We start from the raw sequence: 20,364 nt of genomic DNA on the forward strand, positions 1-20,364 counted from the left end.
CTTTCTGCTAATATGGGCATGTTAAGGGGTGTAATTAGATTTCGTTACATGGTCCGGGATGGGCCGATAGGCCGCTGGGGAAACAAGCGCATTTGCGCGCATTAGGGGATAGCCGCGGGTTTCACGTAGGGATGGTGGCTTTGCTGAACAAGTGCTTGTGGCTAGGGTGTAGGTTGGGTCTTAGGGTCCTGGGTAAGCCTGGTATGGGTCTCTAAGGGTCTGGATGGAAGGAAGTGTTGCTAAAGCCGTGAGTCACAAGTTTGCACGCATGAGGGTGTTCGCGAGTTAAGGGCAAGAATTTTGGTGGTTTAAGGGGTTGTGCATGTGTATGGGCTGGAACTAGCTGGACTAGAGTCTTAAGCGATTTTGAGTCTAAGGATTGGTTCGGGATCGGTATGAGTTAGAATCGATAGGAAATCGTACAGAACACATAAGTGCAATAGTGTCACTCCTTTGGCAGTTTGCGTCTTCATGGTTTGTTGTGCATGGTACGTGATTTGGTTATGGTTCAGGGGTTGTTTAGGGCCTTGGACAGTAGGATTGGATGTGTTTATGCATTGGCCGAGTCCCGAGTCAGTTGGTACGTCCAAAATGGTTCTATTTAATTCGGGAGTCGTACGTGTCCGAATGCACTTTAGGAATTTGTTGGGTATAAATTTTAGTATAATATGGAAACATGTCCAAGAACGATCCCACGAGGTTCATGGTATTTGTAAGTATGTATGACATGCAAAATAATTATTTTTGAAGTATGTAATTTATCTTGACCAAATTATTTTACGGGTTCGGAAGCCGGAGAACGTCTCCGGGGACCTCTCAACCTCTTCGGAGGAGTTATTTTATGTAGGGAGTGGACATCCAGTCCAAGGGCTGTGGTGATCCCTGCCGGCCCAGTACTGTGGTTAGATTGATCAAACGATTTAAATTATGGGCCACTTGTATTGAATAAAACTATACGCAAAATGATTTACGACTACTATGACGAGCACGAAAATATGATTTTATGAAAATGTTTATGCAGGAAAGTCGAGTTATACTTATTTATGCTTATATTATGCTATGTACGTACTATGTTTAAATTGCATGAATTTTTATTATGTATTACTTGTTATTCACGGTTTATACATGCTGAGTCATTAGACTCACCAGACTTGATCTATCCTGATTATGTAGTTGAGGAGGTAGGAGGTGGTGACCAGTGAGCAGGATCGGGCTAGTGGCAGTGCAAAACCGAGGACCTCGTAGCTTAATAGATTTATTTATGTACGTTTTAAAAATATTTACTCTGATTTTATTGCACTGGTTTTGGTGACTAGTATGCTGAACTTTTTATAGTATGTTGGATTTTTCAAATTATGATGTATGTTCTTAAACTTGGATTTTTAAGGTTGTAGTTTTCAAACGTTAAAGTTTAATATTAACTTTTTTTAATATGAGTGATGACCGTTATTTTATTTTATGAGTAATATTTATAATAAATAATATAATATAAGAAAATTTAATTTTTCCGTAAATATTAAAGTAGTATTGTTTTAAAACACAGTTAGTCACAGTTGGTATCAAAGCACAAGATTTCCTGATTTAGGGTTTTTCCACTGCTGGTTGTGAGAAGCTCAGAAAGTCTTGCCTCAAGTCTGTAAGTTTTTACGGTGTTAAATGCATTAATTGTTAAATATTAGTTTCTTTAACTGCAAGTTTAAGTTTTGAACCTTTTTAGAATTTTATATGAGTAGTTAGGTTATGCATGTTTGTTACGTGTTAGGTTAATGCCTTTTAGACGTGTTATTGAATGTGAGGGCCATGAGGCTCGTGATGAGCATGGACCCTAAGGATTTTGGGGGTACGAGTGATCCTATGGTGGACGAGGGATGGATTAAGTCCATAGATGTGATCTTTTACCTTTATGGAGCTGCAGGATGCTGGCAGAGTTAGGCGCACCACTTACTTGCTGAAGGATGGTGCTCGATTAAGGTGGGAAGGAGCATCAGTGTCGGTGAATCTACAAATCCTGACTTGGGAAGGCTTCAAGGAGATATTCGACTATAATTACTTCACTGATGAGGTATGCTTCCCACTGACGAGGGAGTTTATGACGTTGAGGTAGGGAGTCTGATGGAGTTCGTAAGGAAGTTTGCGCATGGGTGTCACTTCATGCCCTTGATAGCTAATGATGACAAAGAGAATGTGAGACACTTTATGGATGGATTAGAGCCGATCTTGCACCGTGATGTTCGCATAGCTGGTCCTCCTAATTATTCCATAGCAGTCACCAGAGCTTTAGCGGCTGAAAAGGATCAGAAGGACATCGGGGTAAGAGGCCCTTACAAGCACCTCAGCGACAGTTTCAGCAGGCAGCTAAGAAGTCGTTTCAAGGGCCTAACAAGGGTAAAGCACAACAACCACAGAAGAAGGCTGCTTAGAAGCTTACTGAATATCCATTGTGCCCAAAGTACACTCCCAAGCATGAGGGAGAGTGATTATGGGGTTCATGCAAGTGCTTCAAGTGTGGTTCCGTGGCCACATGCTTAAGAACTGTCCACAGTGGAAGTAGCTGACTCAAGGCTAAGTCTTTGCTATGCATGCTGAGGAAGCAGACCCAGACACTACACTCTTGATAGGTAATATAATTTACTCAGCACCGTATTATTTATTGGAATTTATTATGCATGGTTCGAAATTTTGGGTATATTAGTAGGCTAAATTTCGAAATTTACATGAGAATTCTAGGATAGTGAATTCAGCATGTGCATGAAATAAGTTTAGTCCTCTTTGAGAATTTTTGAGTTTGAGGGTATTTTAATATGATCTCAAGAAGGATCTACATAGTGGGAGTAGCCACGAAAGATCTGTTAGATTCCGGGGCTACCAATTCTCTCATAACAGCTTTGTGATTAATTTGGGAATCAAGTCCACCAGGCTTTGACGCGAGTTATTATGTGACTGTTCTATCTGGGGAGGAACTATCTTCTTCTAGTGTAGTCAGAGACATGAGTCTCGACCTACAGGGCCACACAATCTATGCTGACCTTATAGTATTGCCGATGCCCGAGTTTCACAGCATTATGGGAATGGATTGGTTGTCAAAAATTGGGGTGACGATAGACTTCCAACGAAAATCAGTGAGGGTCAGACCATTAGGTGAAGAGGAGTCTGCATTCGAGCCAATTGGACGCAATAGCACGCCGTAGATGATATCATGTCTTCAGGTGAGGAATTTTATGAATAAGGGGTGTCAGCCATTTTTGGCGACAATTATTTCAGCCCATGTTGCTACCAGTTAGACAGTAGCAGACGTTCTAGTTGTCAGAGATTTCCTCATGTGTTTCCTGACAATGTTGTGGGTATCCCTCAAACCAATTAAGCGAACCATTCCTAGCCAATTAAGTGAACCATTCCTAGCCACCCTCGAAGAAACTTGCGTTTTCTTCAAGCCGAGCCCGTGCCACCCCAAGCCATCCCTTAGCCAACCCATCTAGGAACCCTACTGGACCGCCTGGGCTCAACCTAACCCGCTGCAGCCCCCTGTACGATGCACACGAGCCGCACGAGTACAAGCATAGGACTCTTTTTCCTTGACTAGGACTCTACCTCCCGAGCCACCACCAAGCCCGAACCCTACCTAGGACCATGACTAACCTCTTTATCATCCCTTTGGCCTAGCCACCGTGGCCCATGCACAGAAACGTGCAGGGCCTGACTCCCATATGCGTTCGCGGCTAGGAAGAGTCCTAGCCATGCACTTCTTCTTCTCTAGTCCTTCCAGCTTCACGTGGACCTTCTTCGCTCAATACCAGGACCATATCGAGCCCAGCCCTTTACCCTAAGAGCCCTGCGCAGCTTCCCTTCCTAATACCCCAAAGCCGAACCCCTTGAACACAACAAGAATAATTTCGTCCAATCTTGTTCCTATCATGTGCAGCCATGGTGTGTGCTTGTCTCTACCCTTAAATCCTCTAAAACTTGACCCTTTTGGTGTCCCTAAGATGGCAGCCTCTTCACGCAATAATATTTCAAGTTTCGGAACAAGAAATCATGAATTAATCACATGTGTATGCATAAAACGAAAATAAAAGTAAGGCAAACATCTTTTCCATGCAAACACAATTCCAACATGTATTATGGTGTGATAGATGAGAAAAAAAAGTTTATGGCGTGCCTTTGCGTATATTACAGACGACAATACATTGAGATGTGAAGAACGGCGACGAACTGAAGACCATTGCTGATTTCCTTCAAGAAAACGTGCCTTCCCTTGTTTGATGTTCTTGTGTATGATGTGTTTGAGGTGTTCTAGGAGTCTTGTGTGTGTTGTGGTGATGAGGGCGTGTATAATCAAAATAATGGGGAGAGTTTGTGCTTTAAATAATTGATAATTATTATGTGTACAAGTCTAGGCCCATTAGTATTGTACAATAGGTCCATTAAGCCCATTAGAGCATATTTAAAATATTTCGTTTAGTAAAGTTCGTGAAATTATTAGCCGAATTCTCTAAAATTCATATTTTACTCGAAAATCGAATACTGTTAAAAATTGCGTCTCGGCATATAAAATCACCTCGAAACTTCTTATTCTTAAAAATTTCATAAAGCATCAACATTATTTTAAATAATTAAAAACAATTAATTAATAAAATATTTTCCATTTTTCAACATTATGTCTCCGTTCCTCTATCACAACTCGAATAACCTTTAAAAAATACATTTTTATGCATTCAAGTAGAAAACTACCTCCTAACCATATAAAAATAGATAACATAATTAATTTAAGCAATTAAAATCATTTAATTTATCCATTTTCTATTTTTCCTAGATTTGCATGCAGTTGGATTACGTAGTCTTTTTTTTGGACCTTAAAATTTCTCCCTCTCTAAAATAAAATTTCGTCCTAAAAATCAAAACTTACTTAATTACTCGAGTATCGACTCCTCATGTCTCTCTCGGTTTCCCAATTAGTTTCTTCCTCTGAGTATTTTAGCCATTTGACTTTGATCATAGGTATGACTTTGTTTCGGAGTCTTCTTTCTTGCCTACCCAAGATTTGTATAGATCTTTCCTCATAAGTCATGTTTGGAGTCAATTGCAAAGGTTCATGATTTTTTTATATGTGAAGGGCTTGACATGTACTTTCGCAGCATCGAGATGAGGAACACTTTGTGTACTCCAGATAGCATTGGTGGCAATGCAACTCTATAGTCTAGTGTTCCAATCCTCTCAGATCTCAAACGACCCTATGAATCTTGGACTAAGTTTACCTTTCTTTCTAAATCTCATAACACCCTTCATATGTGCTATTTTCACAAAAACATGGTCGCCTACTGCAAACTCTAGCTCTCTTCATCTCTAGTCGGCGTAGCTTTTCTGTCGGCTTTGTGCAGTTTTCATTCTATCTCAAATTTTGACTACTAAATCTGTTGTTTGTTTGATCAAGTCCGGACCAAATTCTCCCCTTTCACAAACCTCGTCCCAATGTAGGGGTGATCAACACTTCCTCCCATAAAGTGCGTTATAAGGAGCCATCCCTATTGATGATTGATAGCTATTATTGTAGGTAAACTCCACTAGTGGCAACTTTAGTTCCCAACTTGAAATTCAATGACACATGCTCGCAGTAGATCCTCCAAAATTTGAATCATTCTTTCAGACTGACCATTGGTTTGAGGATGAAATGCTATGCTGAATAATAATTTATTCTCCATCGCTGCATGCAGACTCTTCCAGAAAGATGATGTAAATCTCGGATTTCTGTCAACAACAATAGATACAAGAATCCCATGCAGACGAACTATCTCTCGAATATAAAAATCAGAATATTGTGTCATGATGAATGTCGTCTTGATAGGTAGAAAATTGCGCTTATTTCATAAGACGATCAACTATCACCCATATAGCATTAAACCCCTTGATAGTCATCGGCAATCCCACAACAAAATCCTTAGTGATATTTTCCCATTTCCACTCGGGAATAGGAAGTTGCTTAAGCTTTCCCGCTGGCCTTTGATGCCCGGTTTAACATGTTGGCATGTCAAATATTTGGATACAAAACACGTGATATCTTGTTTCATGCCCGACCACCAATATAACAATTGAAGATCTTGGTACATCTTTGTGCTTCCAGGATGAATGGAATATGGCGTGTCATGAGCTTCCTTCATAATGACCTACCTAAAAGAATCACCACTAGGAACCCAAAGTCGATCTCGATATCGTACTATACCTTCCATCTCAGAATACAACTTCTGGCCTTTGGCTTCATCTCTCACTATCCGCTTTTGCAATTGCTCATCAGTAGACTGTCCCTCACAGATTCTATCTCTATAGTCGGTTATACTGTCAAGGTGGAAAGATTTGGGCCTCGCCCCTAGCATACACTTTAAGCTCAAACCGCTGTATCTCAGACTGCAGAGGTCTCTGAAGTGATAATTGAGTAATAACTGCTGTCTTCCTACTCAATGCGTCTGCTACTACATTAGCTTTTCCCGGATGGTAGTTAATGTCATAGCCGTAGTCTTTCACCAACTCTAACCATTTTTTTGTCTCATATTCAACTATTTTTTGTGTAAAGAAGTATTTCAAACTTTTATGGTCGGTGAAAAACTTGCACTTATCTTCATACAAATAATGTCTTCAAATATTCAGTGCAAATACCATTGCTGCAAGCTCAAGATCATGTGTGGGTAATTTCTCTGTTGAACCTTCAACTGTCTCGATGCATAGGCTATAACTCGTTCATTTTGCATCAGAACTGCACCAAAACCAAGTTTCGAAGTGTCGGTATAATGACCATACTCTCCTTGCCCCGATGGCATCGATAATACTAGTGCTGAAATCAAGGCTTGCTTCAACTTATCAAAAATGTCTTGGTACTTGGATCCCCATACAAATTTTGCATTCTTCTTGGTCAAGGCGGTCATGGGTACCGCAATAGATGAGAATCCTTGAGTAAAACTTCGATAATAGCCAGCTAGTCCCAAGAAACTTGGGATCTCGGTTACGCTCTTCGGTTCTTGTAACGTCCGAAAAAAACAAACCTACGTAAACCACATGCTTGCAAAATTATTTCAATTGCTTAATTGTTTTGTTTTATGGATTCTAAATGCTTTCATGATATTTATTAAATGATAAAATGTATGATTTCATGATTAAATGATTATATGACATGATTTCATGAAATTGAAGGATTTTACCCGAATATTCGATAATAGGCAGGGGAAAGGAGGTCGGGTACGACCAAGACAAGAATATATATTTTTCATTAAATAATTACAAGGCTGCCGAATATGATTAAAAATGATTTAATTTCACTAAAAATGTTAGTTGACTTATTTTAAGTGTCGAGCTCGATTTTTCTCGGGAAGTCGGTTTTGGGCAAACAAGAAGTTTTTAAAAGATCAAAAATATTATTTTTGGGAAACAAATTTTATAAAATTTTAGGTTTTAATTAAATAAAAGTTATTGGGTCAAATTTAATTAAATTAAGTAAGCCAAATTTCTCCTATAATTGGAGGCCCAAAACCAAAGTCCATTAACATGTAAATTAAAATCTATAAATATGTTACCTAGGATTTCAAAACACCATTCATCAGCACATGTTTCAGCCGAAAACTCACAATACACACCCCATAATTTTCAAAAATAAGAGGAAGAAAAAGCTAGGATTCTTCGTCGCCCGGTCGTCCAACTTCACACCCACGCCATCGATTGAGTATTCGAGCGTTATAAATGTCACACCCCAAGTTCGAAGCGTCGGTGACATCCGACATTGTTTCACAATTACTTGAAAACAATTAAGCATCGTATCAAAATGCCAAAAACCAGTCTTTTTCATAAATTAAACATTGTCTTTACATTGACAATAGAACTAGAAATACATCAGAGTTTCAAATAGCGGAAACGAAAGGAAAGCAAAATCTTGAGTTCTGATCTTGATCTCCGGTTCACCAACCCCAGAAAGCATCTTGCTCTTCCTCATTCAGTTGCTCCTCATTTTTATCTGAAATTTGTAAGGATGAGTGTTTTTAGAAACACTCAACAAGTGGGGGTCGATCGATTCCAAAGATACATATAGAACTTAGTTTTCCTAAAACGATCTTTTAACAGACTTTCAAAACTTAATATTCTTAGCTTATCAGGACTGAGTCAAATCGAATAAATGACAGAATTCATCAGATGATTCAGAACAATTCAGAAATAGAATAAATCAATTCATAATAGAACATATCAGAACAGACAGAACACTGTTACTCATCTAATTTCCATGGTCAAATTGTCCCCAATATGTTAGTCCTCTAAGGGTTGCGGGCAGAACATGGTTTTATACCCACCAATGGGGGCCAGACAGAATTACAATTCTCGTCCCATATCAAATTGAGTCGTAACAGTGTACACAGAATTCAGAAACAACAGACAGACTTATCAGATTTCTCAGAGTTCAACATTTCAGATTTTTAGACAGACACAACAGAATCAAAGATATTCGAAGAGCGAACGAAGCATATAATCGATCGAAATTTTAAAAGGTAGACTGAAATTTTCAAAATTTGGGACACACATACATGCATGTCGTATTATTGATATCAAAGTTTAAAATAAAACAAAATATGTTACAAAAGCCCACTTACTTGAATTTTTATACAAAGCTCTTTCTTGAAATTTCGGCAGCACTTCGGCGCAACTTCACAAATACTGTCTTCGATCGGGGAACACTTCGGTACGGGGTTATTGTACTGCACTGCACGACTTTCCTTCTTTTCCCTTGCTTGACTTGGCCGAAACTTTTAGGGTGAGGGGAAAGGGGAAAATCGAATTTCTTGTTTGCTTTTGGGGTGCCTTTCTCTCAACCTAGATGAGTGGTATTTATAGGCACAAAAACCCTTCCACCTAGCCACCCCTTGACCAAATTCTTGGTCACCAAGAATGGCTTGAATGTAATCATAATTTTGGTCCAAAATTTCATGCATAAATCTCCAAAATCCCGTGCATTCTTCAAGTTCTAGATTAGTCATGAATGTGGCTCAAAATATCATGCACTCCTTAATTGTCACCTTGATTTTCTAAGGGGTCATTTTCTGCATCATCAATATGTCCTAGCCCTTAGCTCCTCCCGCAGCTCTTTCATGGTTTAACGTGAAGGTCATTTCTTGTACATTTAATTTGTCTCAACTCTTGGCTCAACTTATAGCTCACTTTTTTGTCCTGTTAGGACAAACTTGGTTGAGTTGCTTTGAGCTGACAGATCGTGTCCTTGAGCTGGGGTTTTACTCCTCCAGTGACAATACTTCGATGGATGCGGTTACTTGTAGCTTGGCTTCCTGTTGACTCATCCCCGAGCTTTGAAACTACATCCTCAAGTTATATTAGATGAAAATGTTCATATTTAAGTTTATAATTAGAATGAAAGTGTTCTGATCTTACATTAAGCTAAATTTTAAGCTTGTATATTTCTTACCTGATTTACTTTGGATCTGAAGATCCCGGTTTCTCACATCCCTCCCTCCTTATTAAAAGTTTCGTCCTCGAAACTTGCATTAGCTTGATCTTCCGAATAGGTGAGGGTATTGTGATCGCATTTTCTCTTCGAGTTCCCATGTTGCCTCTCTTTCAGTATGATTTGACCACTGTACCTTGACATAAGGTATTGTCCGATTTCTCAACACTTGGTCTTTTGTGTCCACTATTCGGATAGGGAATTCTTCGTATTTAAGTTCTTCGTTGAGGTTTCCTTCAATCATCAGTGGTGCAACTTTGAGTACGTGACTAGGGTCTGAAACGTATTTCCTCAGCTGCGAGATGTGGAAGACATTATGTATCCTGGACATATCAGGCGGTAAAGATAGATGGTAGGCTAAGGTTCCTACCTTTTCCAGTATTTCGAACGGTCCCACATATCTCGGGTTCAACTTTCCGGATTTACTGAACCGTACTACTCCTTTCATTGGCGAGACCTTGACACAAGCCTTTTCACCGATTTGTAATTCCAGCGGTCTCCTCTTCAAATCGGCCCAACTAATTTGTCTATCCTGAGCTGCCTTGAGTGTTTCCTTGATCATGAATACTTTGTCAACGGTTAATTGAACAAGCTCTGGTCCGGTAACAGCTTTTTCTCTGACCTCGTCCCAATATAGAGGCGACTTACACTTTCTTCCATACAAATCTTCATACGGATCCATCTCGATGCTACTGTGATAGCTGTTGTTATAGGCGAATTCGATTAGGGGTAACTGTTCACTCCAATTTCCAGAAAAATCCAGTGCACATGCCCTCAGCATATCTTCGAGGGTTTGAATTGTCCTTTCGGTTTGGCCATCAGTCTGGGGATGATAGGCCGTGTTGAGAGTGACCTTGGTTCCCATAGCCTTTTGGAAACTTTTCCAAAATCTTGATACAAATCTTGGATCTCTGTCAGACAGAATACTCACTGGAACTCCATGTAGCCTCACTATGTTGTCCATATACAAAGAGGCTAATTTATCCAAATTATAATTCATTCGTACTGGCAAGAAATGGGCAGACTTGGTCAATCTGTCAATGATCATCCGGATCCCATCGTGACCCTGTCTTGATCGTGGTAGTCCTACTATGAAATCCATGGAGATGTTATCCCACTTCCACTCTGGTATCTCCAATGGCTGTAAAAGTCCTCCAGGCCTTTGATGTTCCGCCTTGACTTTTTGACAAACTAAACACTTAGCAACAAAGATAGCTACATCTTTCTTCATACCGTTCCACCAGTAATTATTTTTCAAATCCCGGTACATCTTGGTGCTTCCTGGATGTACTGAAAATCTCGATTTATGAGCCTCAGCCATTAATTCTTCTCGAATTCCATTGATTTTTGTCACATACAATCATCCTTTCATCCAGAGTATTCCATTTTCATCAATTTGAAATTCTGGAGCTTTTTCTTCTTGGATTTGTTCTTTAATTTTAAGGATGGAGGTGTCTTGACTCTGCTTCAATTTGATGTCCTCTCGGAGACCTGGTTGTACCGATAATGAAGATAACTTCACCTTCCCAGTGTTCCTTCGGATCAAAGCATCTGCCACCTTATTTGCCTTACCCGGATGATAATTGATTGACAGATCATAGTCCTTGAGAATTTCCATCCACCTTCTTTGCCTCATATTTAACTCCTTTTGAGTGAAAATATACTTGAGGCTCTGGTGGTCAGTAAAAACTTCGAATTTTACTCCATAAAGCTAGTGCCTCCAGATTTTAAGTGCAAATACTATTGCGGCTAACTCCAAGTCATGAGTGGGGTAATTCTGCTCATATGGTTTTAGTTGTCATGCGGCATAAGAATTACCTGACCCTCTTGCATAAGCACACACCCTAATCCTCCCTTTGAAGCGTCACGGTATACAGTGAAATTCTTACCATCGTCTAGAAGAACTAGTAGTGGTGTGGATGCGAGTTTTGTCTTCAGAGTTTCAAAGCTTCTTTCACATTCCTCATTCCAAATAAATTTCGAATTTTTCTGAGTAAGTTTGGTGAGTGGGATGGCTATCGAAGAAAATCCTTCCACAAATTTTCTATAGTAGCCTGCTAAACCCAGAAAACTCCTTACTTCAGTCAGTGTCTTTGGTTGTGGCCAATCCTTGATTGCTTCCACCTTCTTAGGGTCTACTGACACCCCTAATTCAGAAATTATATGACCTAAGAACGCCACACTTTTTAACCAAAATTCACATTTCTTGAATTTGGCGTATAGTTCTTTTTCTCGAAGTGTCTGCAAAGTGAGACGCAGATGTTCTCTGTGTTTTTCCTTACTTGGTGAGTACACAAGAATATCATCTATGAAAACAACCACAATTTGTCGAGGTATGGTTTGAACACTCGATTCATCGGGTCCATAAATCCTGCAGGAGCATTTGTTAGGCCAAAAGGCTTTACTGTGAATTCGTAAGGTCCATACCTTGTCCTAAAAGCAGTTTTAGGGATTTCCTCAGTTTTGACTTTCAGCTGATGATAGCCAGATCTTAGACCGAGTTTTGAGAAAACTTTGGCTCCTTTTAACTGATCAAAAAGATCGTCAATTCTCGGGAGTGGATACTTATTCTTTATGGTTATCTTGTTTAACTCCCGGTAATCAATACATAGCCTCATGCTTCCGTCCTTTTTCTTTACAAAGAATACTGGTGCTCCCCACGGGGAAGCACTAGGGCGAACCTGCTTCTTATCTAGTAATTCCTGAATTTGCTCCTTTAATTCGGCTGGAGCCATTCGGTATGGTGCCTTTGAGATTGGCACAGCACCAGAGACCAAATTGATTTCAAATTCTGCTTCCTTATCAGATATATCACCCGGTAATTCTTCGGGAAAAACATCTGGAAATTCTTGAACAATTGGAATATCTTCCAACTTTGAAATTTCTCCCTCTTTGACTTGATTGATTACTGCCAGATAAATCTCTTCACCTCCTTTCATGGCTCTCCAGGCTTGTGAGGCAGATAGTAGAGATTTTTGTTCTTTGGATTTCCCGTGATATATGACTTCCTCCATAGTCGGAGTCTGAAGTCTAATATCTTTCTTTTGACAGTCAACTATGGCATGGTTTTTGGCTAACCAGTCCATTCCAAGGATGATGTCAAACTCAACCATATAGAGTTGAATCAATTCCACTTCAAAAGTTTGTTTGCTGATAAAATTTTTACAGTTTCGATATACTTTGTGGGTTTCAATTGTTTTACTGGCAGGTGTTGCTACTCTTAACGGTTCACTAAAAATATCATGCCCAAGTTTAAGATTCTTAGCAAATCCTCTAGACATAAATGAATGTGTAGCACCACAATCAAACAAAGTATATGCAGGAATTTTATTGAGTAAGATGGTGCTGCTACCACTTCGTTGGTATTATCAGCTTCCTCTTGGGTTATTGCTAAACACGAGCATTAGTCTTGTTTTCATGTTGCTTGTTGGGCCCCGTTCCTTTGTCCTTGTTGTCAGGACAATCTTTAATTCTATGACCCACCTTTCCGCACTTAAAACAAGCGCATGTCTTCCGATAACATTCTCCAACATGTTTCTGTCGACATGTATCACACCACTTTCCTTCGGTGTTACATGCACTGATAGAATTTCCTTTGAAAGACCCACCTGAATAATTTGGTTTCTTAAACTTGGGACCATTCTGAGTAGATTGACTGCTCATCGGTCTTTTGTTCTTGTTTTCTTCCTCGCGTCGCTTGATATCAGTTTCTGCGCTCATTGCAGCGCCCATCAAATCCGCAAAGCTGTTTGGCTTGAATACTGCCAATGCCGACTGAATTCGACTGGTGAGTCCCTTCTTGAATCGATGCATTTTTAACGTTTCATCTAACATGATCGTTGGGACATAGGTTCCCAGATCGTTGAACCGTGAATTGTATTCCATCACCGACATGTCCGGAGCCTGTTTGAAGTTTTCGAATTCACCCAACTTCTGTAGTCGAAATTCAGCGGGATAGTATTGTTTCAAAAATTCTCTTTTAAAATTCTGCCATGTGATCTCTTCCACCTCTGCCAAAGATTGCGACATAGTTTCCCACCATTTCTTAGCTCGGTCTTCCAAAAACGGTGTTACAACCTCCACTCTCAGTTCTTCAGGTACTTCAAGTAGGTGTAATTGCGATTCGACATTTTTGAGCCAATTATGACTGACTTCTGGGTCTGGATTACCATAGAAAGTTGGAAATTGATTTCTTCTGGGAGATTCGTAATGGTACTTAATCCCACACGGTTGCGGTTCAGGTGGTGGTTGGATGGCATTAGCCAATGGGTTGACGAATCCTTGTAACGTTTCAGGTACGATAGTAGCTATTGCCATCATATCCTCTTGACTGAGATTCACTCTGGGTGGTGGTGGATTTTCGTTTTGGTTGGCACCACGGGGGTTACGGTTGTTTCAGGGTAGTCTGCCTCCCATTTCCTATAAACATGTATTTTATTAATTTGTTTTCCACAATATTTAATCAAAGGAATAATTTCATTAAATTGTAAAAACTTTCATACAACCAAATATTTTTCAAAATAAATGATTAATCAAATATTTCTAGATACAATCGAAGCCTATTTTAAAACTCTCTCTCCCTACTCGTCTATTACTTCTCCGTCCCCTACTGCTTCATTAATTTCTTCCTCCATAGGGTTTTCTTCCAGTTGTTCCATGAGTTCTTCCATATTGACCATCTCATTTTGTAGATGCTCGATGTAATTCTGCAATTGTGTGTTGTGGTGATCGAGGTTGTTTACTTGGTCCTGTAGTTCTTGTATTGTTGATTGATTCACTTTTTCATCGATTTCTTGCTCCCCGATTCGCTCTTCCGGATGGCGCTGCGTTTTGAAGAGACTATTATCTTGGATTTCGAGCGTAAAAATCCTATTTTGCGCTTGCTTCAACTCTTGCTTGGTGATCTCGTGCTGACAATCTGACTCTAGATGATAAGCAGCGTATCGTCTAACGTCTTCGCGTAGTTTCTTCTCTTCCACTCTGGCCTCACGAAGATCCTCCTCCTCCATCATATATACGTTATTCCCATCCAACTGGTAGTTGTCTCTCTCAAGTTTATCATTTTTTTCTTTGAGTGTTTTAATTTCTGACTCTTTTTCCTGAAGTTTTTTTTTAAGTTCATTTATAATGCTTTGGAGATCCATACTGGTTTCCTATAAAGATAAAAAAAAACATTTTTATAGATAAGATACTCGTCAAATTTTAAATATGCAATAATTGAACAATAATAGAAATTTTCAAAATAATTTGATACACATAATATTTTCTCAGTCACAAATTACTACAACCCATATTCTTTATTATAATGCTAATCTAATCGAACATCTCTCTGCCGTCGCTTTCACTGGTACTGTCGTCCCTGGCCACCTCCATCGGTGCTACCTCCTCTTTCTTCATGTTCTCTATCACCAAATGTAGGTAGTTATTCTGATCTTGAAGTCTGTCCATGGTGCCGTGGAGCTTCAAAATGTACCGATCCTGCCTGGCGTTGTACTCCTCCTGGCGCTGACGGGCCTGAGCAGCACGTCCTCTCTCTATCTCCACTCTCTCCAATAAATCCCTGTTAAGTGCAACTAAGCACCTGATGCGAACGGAATCGGTCGGTATCTGCAGCAGCTGGCTCTCCACCAAGTCCAGATGATGAGTCAATCGTTGTACATCAGTCTCAAGTATCTGTCTAACCTCACTAAGCTCTTGTTTCTCCAATCTTTCCTTGGCTAGTTGCGCTTTCAAAGTCTCGATCTCCCTAGTTTGATTATCAATCGTGAGCTGACGCTTGTGAAGGGCAGCCTGAGCGCGAGTAAGTGGAGCAGCCATTTCCTAGGATAAAAATCGGAAGTAAAGCATCAGAATCGTATAAAGGATAGAAAGGCACAAATAGAAACAAAGTTGTTGTGGAAAATTTTCGATACTCAGAGTTTGTGGAATGATCGAAAGGATAGATTTTTTAAGTCTATTCGAAATTTAGGAAACTGTTGAAAGTTAGACTTCAAGAATGGATGAAAGTTGGACTCAAATTGGGATACACTAGGCTTTTGCCAAAATTTGACTTCGCCAAATTTTGTCTATCAAAATCCTAGCGGGATTATGAACCTGGAGGCTCTGATACCACTTAAATGTCACGCCCCAAGTCCGAAGCGTCGGTGACATCCGGCATTGTTTAACAATTACTTGAAAACAATTTAGCCTCGTATCAAAATGCCAAAAACCGGTCTTTTTCATAAATTAAACATTGTCTTTACATTGACAATAGAATTAGATATACATCAGAGTTTCAAATAGCGGAAACGAAAGGAAAGAAAAATCTTGAGTTCTGATCTTGATCTCCGGTTCACTAACCCCAGAAAGCATCTTGCTCTTCCTCATTCAGTTGCTCCTCATTTTTATCTGAAATTTGTAAGGGGTGAGTGTTTTGGGAAACACTCAGCAAGTGGGGGTCAATCGATTCCAAAGATACATATAGAACTTAGTTTTCCTAAAACATTCTTTTAACAGACTTTCAAAACTTAATATTCTTAGCTTATCAGGACAGAGACAAATCGAATAAATGACAGAATTCATCAGATGATTCAGAACAATTCAGAAACAGAATAAATCAATTCAGAACAGAACATATTAGAACAGACAGAACACTGTTACTCATCTCATTTCCATGGTCAAATTGTCCCCAATATTTTAGTCCTCTAAGGGGTGAGGCCAGAACATGGTTTTATACCCACCAATGGGGGCCAGAACAGAGCATGGTTTTATACCCACAAATGGGGGCCAGACAGAACATGGTTTTATACCCACCAATGGGGGCCAGACAGAATTACAATTCTCGTCCCATTCCAAATTGGGTCGTAACAGTGTACACAGAAATCAGAATAAACAGACAGACTTATCAGATTTTCTCAGAGTTCAACATTTCAGATTTTTAGACAGACACATCGGAATCAAAGATATTCGAAGAGCGAACGAAGCATGTAGTCGATCGAAATTTTAAAAGATGGACTGACATTTTCGAAATTTGGGACACACATACATGCATGTCATATTATTGATATCAAATTTGAAAATACAACAAAATATGCAAAAAAAGCCCACTTACTTGAATTTTTATACAAAGCTCTTTCTTGAAATTTCGGCAGCACTTCGGCGCAACATCACAAATACTGTCTTCGATCAGGGAACACTTCGGTACGGGGTTATTGTACTGGACTGCACGAACTTTCCTTCTTTTCCCTTGCTTGACTTGGCCGAAACTTGTAGGGTGAGGGGAAAGGACCGAATTTATTGCTTGCTTTTGGGGTGATTTTCTCCCAACCTAGATGAGTGGTATTTATAGGCACAAAAACCCTTCCACCTAGCCACCCCTTGGCCGAAATCTTGGTCACCAAGAAAGGCTTGAATTTAATCATAATGTTGGTCCAAAATTTCATGCATAAATCTCCAAAATCCCATGCATTCTTCAAGTTCTAGATTAGTCATGAATGTGGCTCAAAATCTCATGCACTCCTTAATTGTCACCTTGAATTTCTAAAGAGTCATTTCCTGCATATATGTCCTAGCCCTTAGCTCTTCCCGCAGCTCCTTCATGGTTTAATGCGAAGGTCATTTCTTATACATTTATTTTGTCCAACTCTTGGCTCAACTTATAGCTCCTTCTTTGGTCCTGTTAGGACAAACTTGGTTGAGTTGCTTTGAGCTGACAGATCGTGTCCTTGAGCTGGGGTTTTACTCCTCCTGTGGCAATACTTCGATGGATGCGGTTACTTGTAGCTTGGCTTCCTGTTGAGCTTATCCCCGAGCTTTGAAAATACCTCCTCAAGTTATATCAGCTGAAAATCTAAGTTCATATTTAAGTTTATAATTAGAATGAAAGTGTTCTGATCTTAGATTAAGCTAAATTTTAAGCTTGTATATTTCTTACCTGATTTACTTTGTATCGGAAGATCCCGGGTTCTCACAATAAATGCAAATGCACGATTTCTAAACTCTTTTAAACATCATAAAAATCATAATATGCATGATTTAATTGTTTATGCATGAAAAAAATAGGTGTTGGAATATTTTTACGGTAGAACATTTATTTTCGAAAATATGATGATTTTACGCTCATTATTAAAACGTTATGATTCCCAGGGATGGGTAGCCAACATAAGAAGAAATATGAATGATTTATGGATAAAACATGACAAATTTAAATAGAAATTACATGTTGTAACCGAAGGGAAAAACCAGAAGAGGACTAAGGGTTTGTTTGGGTTGCACTTGAGTCATGGGGTCGGCTAGGGTCCATGGTCACTTGGGGCTCGGACAAGGCTGGTTGGCTTGGCTAGGGTCATGTATCAAGGATAGGAAGAGTCCTAGCCATTGGTTGTAGCCTAGGAGGAGTCCCTTAGAGCAAGGACTCCTCGTACGGCTATGGAGGGCAGCAGTAGCCATGGGGCCTCGATGCTATGGCTGGGTGGCTTGTGGTTGGTCCTATAGGGTCTAAGAAGGAGGGTCAAGGTCTGGGAAATGGGATGGAGCGGCTAGTTTCGTTGCTGGATAAACCGAACGTGAGGAACACATCATGTGCGTAGGTTGCAGCTGGTGTGATGGTACCGTTTGCGTGGCTTGCTACGCAGGGTTGGGGCTTTGTGTTGGTCAGGCTAGGTATGGGAGTGGTCCACGGTCAGTGAGGGTCCGAGGTGATCGCTGGTTTAGTTGCTAGAGGAGTCCTAGTTGGTTAGGAGTCTTAGTGAAGAGGAAGCTCACGCGCAGAATTCTGGTGCTCGGTTGCTGGACATGTGCGCGAGCTAAGGTTAGGTTCAAAGGGTTAGGGTTGGTCAAGAGGGTGCCTACGTGGGTTGGCTCGGGCATGGCTCAAGTAAATTGGGAGATGGCTCGGGTTGTTCAAGTAAGGGTAAAAAACGAGAGTTATTGAGTAAAAAATTGGAACCATGGGCCCAAGAGTGTGGTTTATGGGTCACAAAGGTAGTTTAGGTAATATAAAGTCAATGTTTAAAATTTGAGAAGAAAATATTAAGTTTTGAATTTATTCGGGATTTAAACACCTCACGAATCGTTAATTAAAGAATTAATTGAAAACCTTGAATTAAGCTGAATAAAATTATGAAAAATTAGATTTAACCTTAAATAAATATTTGGGATAAGCCCATGTCATTAAAAGTAAGAAAAAGATAAAATCGAGAACTTTATGTCTAGGGGCGAACCGGTCAATTTACACTTGAGTAATACGTAAAAGCTTGGCAGCGTCCAGAAGGTCCATAATGCATGTTAAATGATATTTTAAGATTTTAATTGATGATTTTTATGAAAATATTTTATTTTATCATTTTTGGTAAAGCTGTGTAATTTTTACGTTTAGAATTCTATTTTTGGAAATCTATGATATTTTATGATTTTTAAAGTAAATTAAAAATATTTTGAGGGATGCGAATTGACTGTGAAAAATGATATATGATATGTGGGGGATTTTTTTTCAAGAAGGAACTTTGAATTACAATTTTGTGGAGATGTCGTGAGGGTCAAGGCCCCAAAGGGAGCCCATATATGGGCCAAGGCCACAGAGGACCTCATCTAAGGGAAAAGGTCACAGAGGGACTCCAACGATCGTATTTTCATGTAGAGCCTAGTGCCCACTCCTTGGGCCATATGGAGCTGAATATTGATCAGTCGACCAGAGGATAAAAACTAGTCACTTTCAAGGATCAAACTTCACATAAAATGATATATGATTGAAAGCTTTACGATGAAAGCGATTTTACGATTTTATGACATATGATCTATGCTTAAAGTTATTTTAAAATAATTTATTTTTGCTCAAAATGATTTTAAATGGTTTATTTATGTTCAAAGCTATTTAAAAATAAAAATATGTTTTTTAAATGCATGTGATTGTATATGTATTATTTGCTATTCATGTTTAGAACGTGCTGAGTCATTAGACTCACTAGGTTTGTATGATGCAGTATTTGATGATATTATGGGAGACATTGACGATTGAGTGGATCGAGTAGTGCAGTATACTACCGATGAACCTTTATTTTTCCGCCCTTGCTTGTTTGATAAAAGATTAAAAGGATTATTGTTAATGATTTATTAGAGATATTATTATGATTTATTTAATGTTAGTTGATCTTTTTAAAAGTCGAAATGGGATTGGCTAGTTGATGATTTAGGGATATTTTTATACACTTGAGATTATAAATGCTAAGTTATTTTGGTCAATGAAAATGTTAATTTAGTTTGAATTGTGATTTTCGAAGTTTATGTTTTTTTTTTTTAAAAAAAGTTGGGATCATTTCAGTTGGTATTAGAACCAAGGTTTTCCCCAAAGGTTTGTGTAGTGTCACTCCGAGAAGTCAAGCTGGTTAAGTGGCTAGAGGAGTCTTAGTAAAGAGGAAGCTCACGCACAGAATTTTGGTGCTCGGTTTCTGGACCTGTGCGCGAGCTATGGTTAGGTTCTAAGGGTCAGGATATTGTAAGTGATCAGAAGCCGAACTGATCGGTTATCTCGCCTAACTGAAGCTTCCTAGAACACCGACTGATAGTGCCCACTGATTGCCCAAGCTGAATCAGTCCGACTGATGTATCAAAGAACAGTTCAACCGATTGATCAATTTATAGGTAATTCAGCAGAAGACCTTCAGAAGCCCGGTCAGCTGTTGAAGTGCTCAACTGATGGAAAGTCCAATTGAACCGTGTAACAAGTTAAGCTGACGAGCCAACTGATTTCACCAGACCATTTCAATACAAGTTCAACTGACCAGTTCAAAGCATCAGTCAGGAGCCAATCAGTATGGAGAACAGGATAAGCTTATTCAATGAAATCCAGTTGTGCGCACAGGGTAAAATATTTTTACTATCTGTAGTACAATTAATGGAAGTTG

The 20,364-nt window shown here is 39.4% G+C and overlaps 1 protein-coding gene across 1 annotated transcript; it reads right to left on the reverse strand.

Moving 5' to 3' along the window:
* Positions 1-12,874: 12,874 nt before the first annotated feature.
* On the reverse strand, positions 12,875-13,801 carry LOC140839147 (uncharacterized). Its single transcript, XM_073205781.1, has one exon. The coding sequence runs from the start codon at positions 13,799-13,801 to the stop codon at positions 12,875-12,877; it is 927 nt and encodes a 308-aa protein (XP_073061882.1).
* Between the last annotated feature and the right edge of the window lie 6,563 nt (positions 13,802-20,364).

This window comes from Primulina eburnea, chromosome 8, assembly GCF_022965805.1.
Source record: "Primulina eburnea isolate SZY01 chromosome 8, ASM2296580v1, whole genome shotgun sequence".
NCBI classification, from domain to species: domain Eukaryota; kingdom Viridiplantae; phylum Streptophyta; class Magnoliopsida; order Lamiales; family Gesneriaceae; genus Primulina; species Primulina eburnea.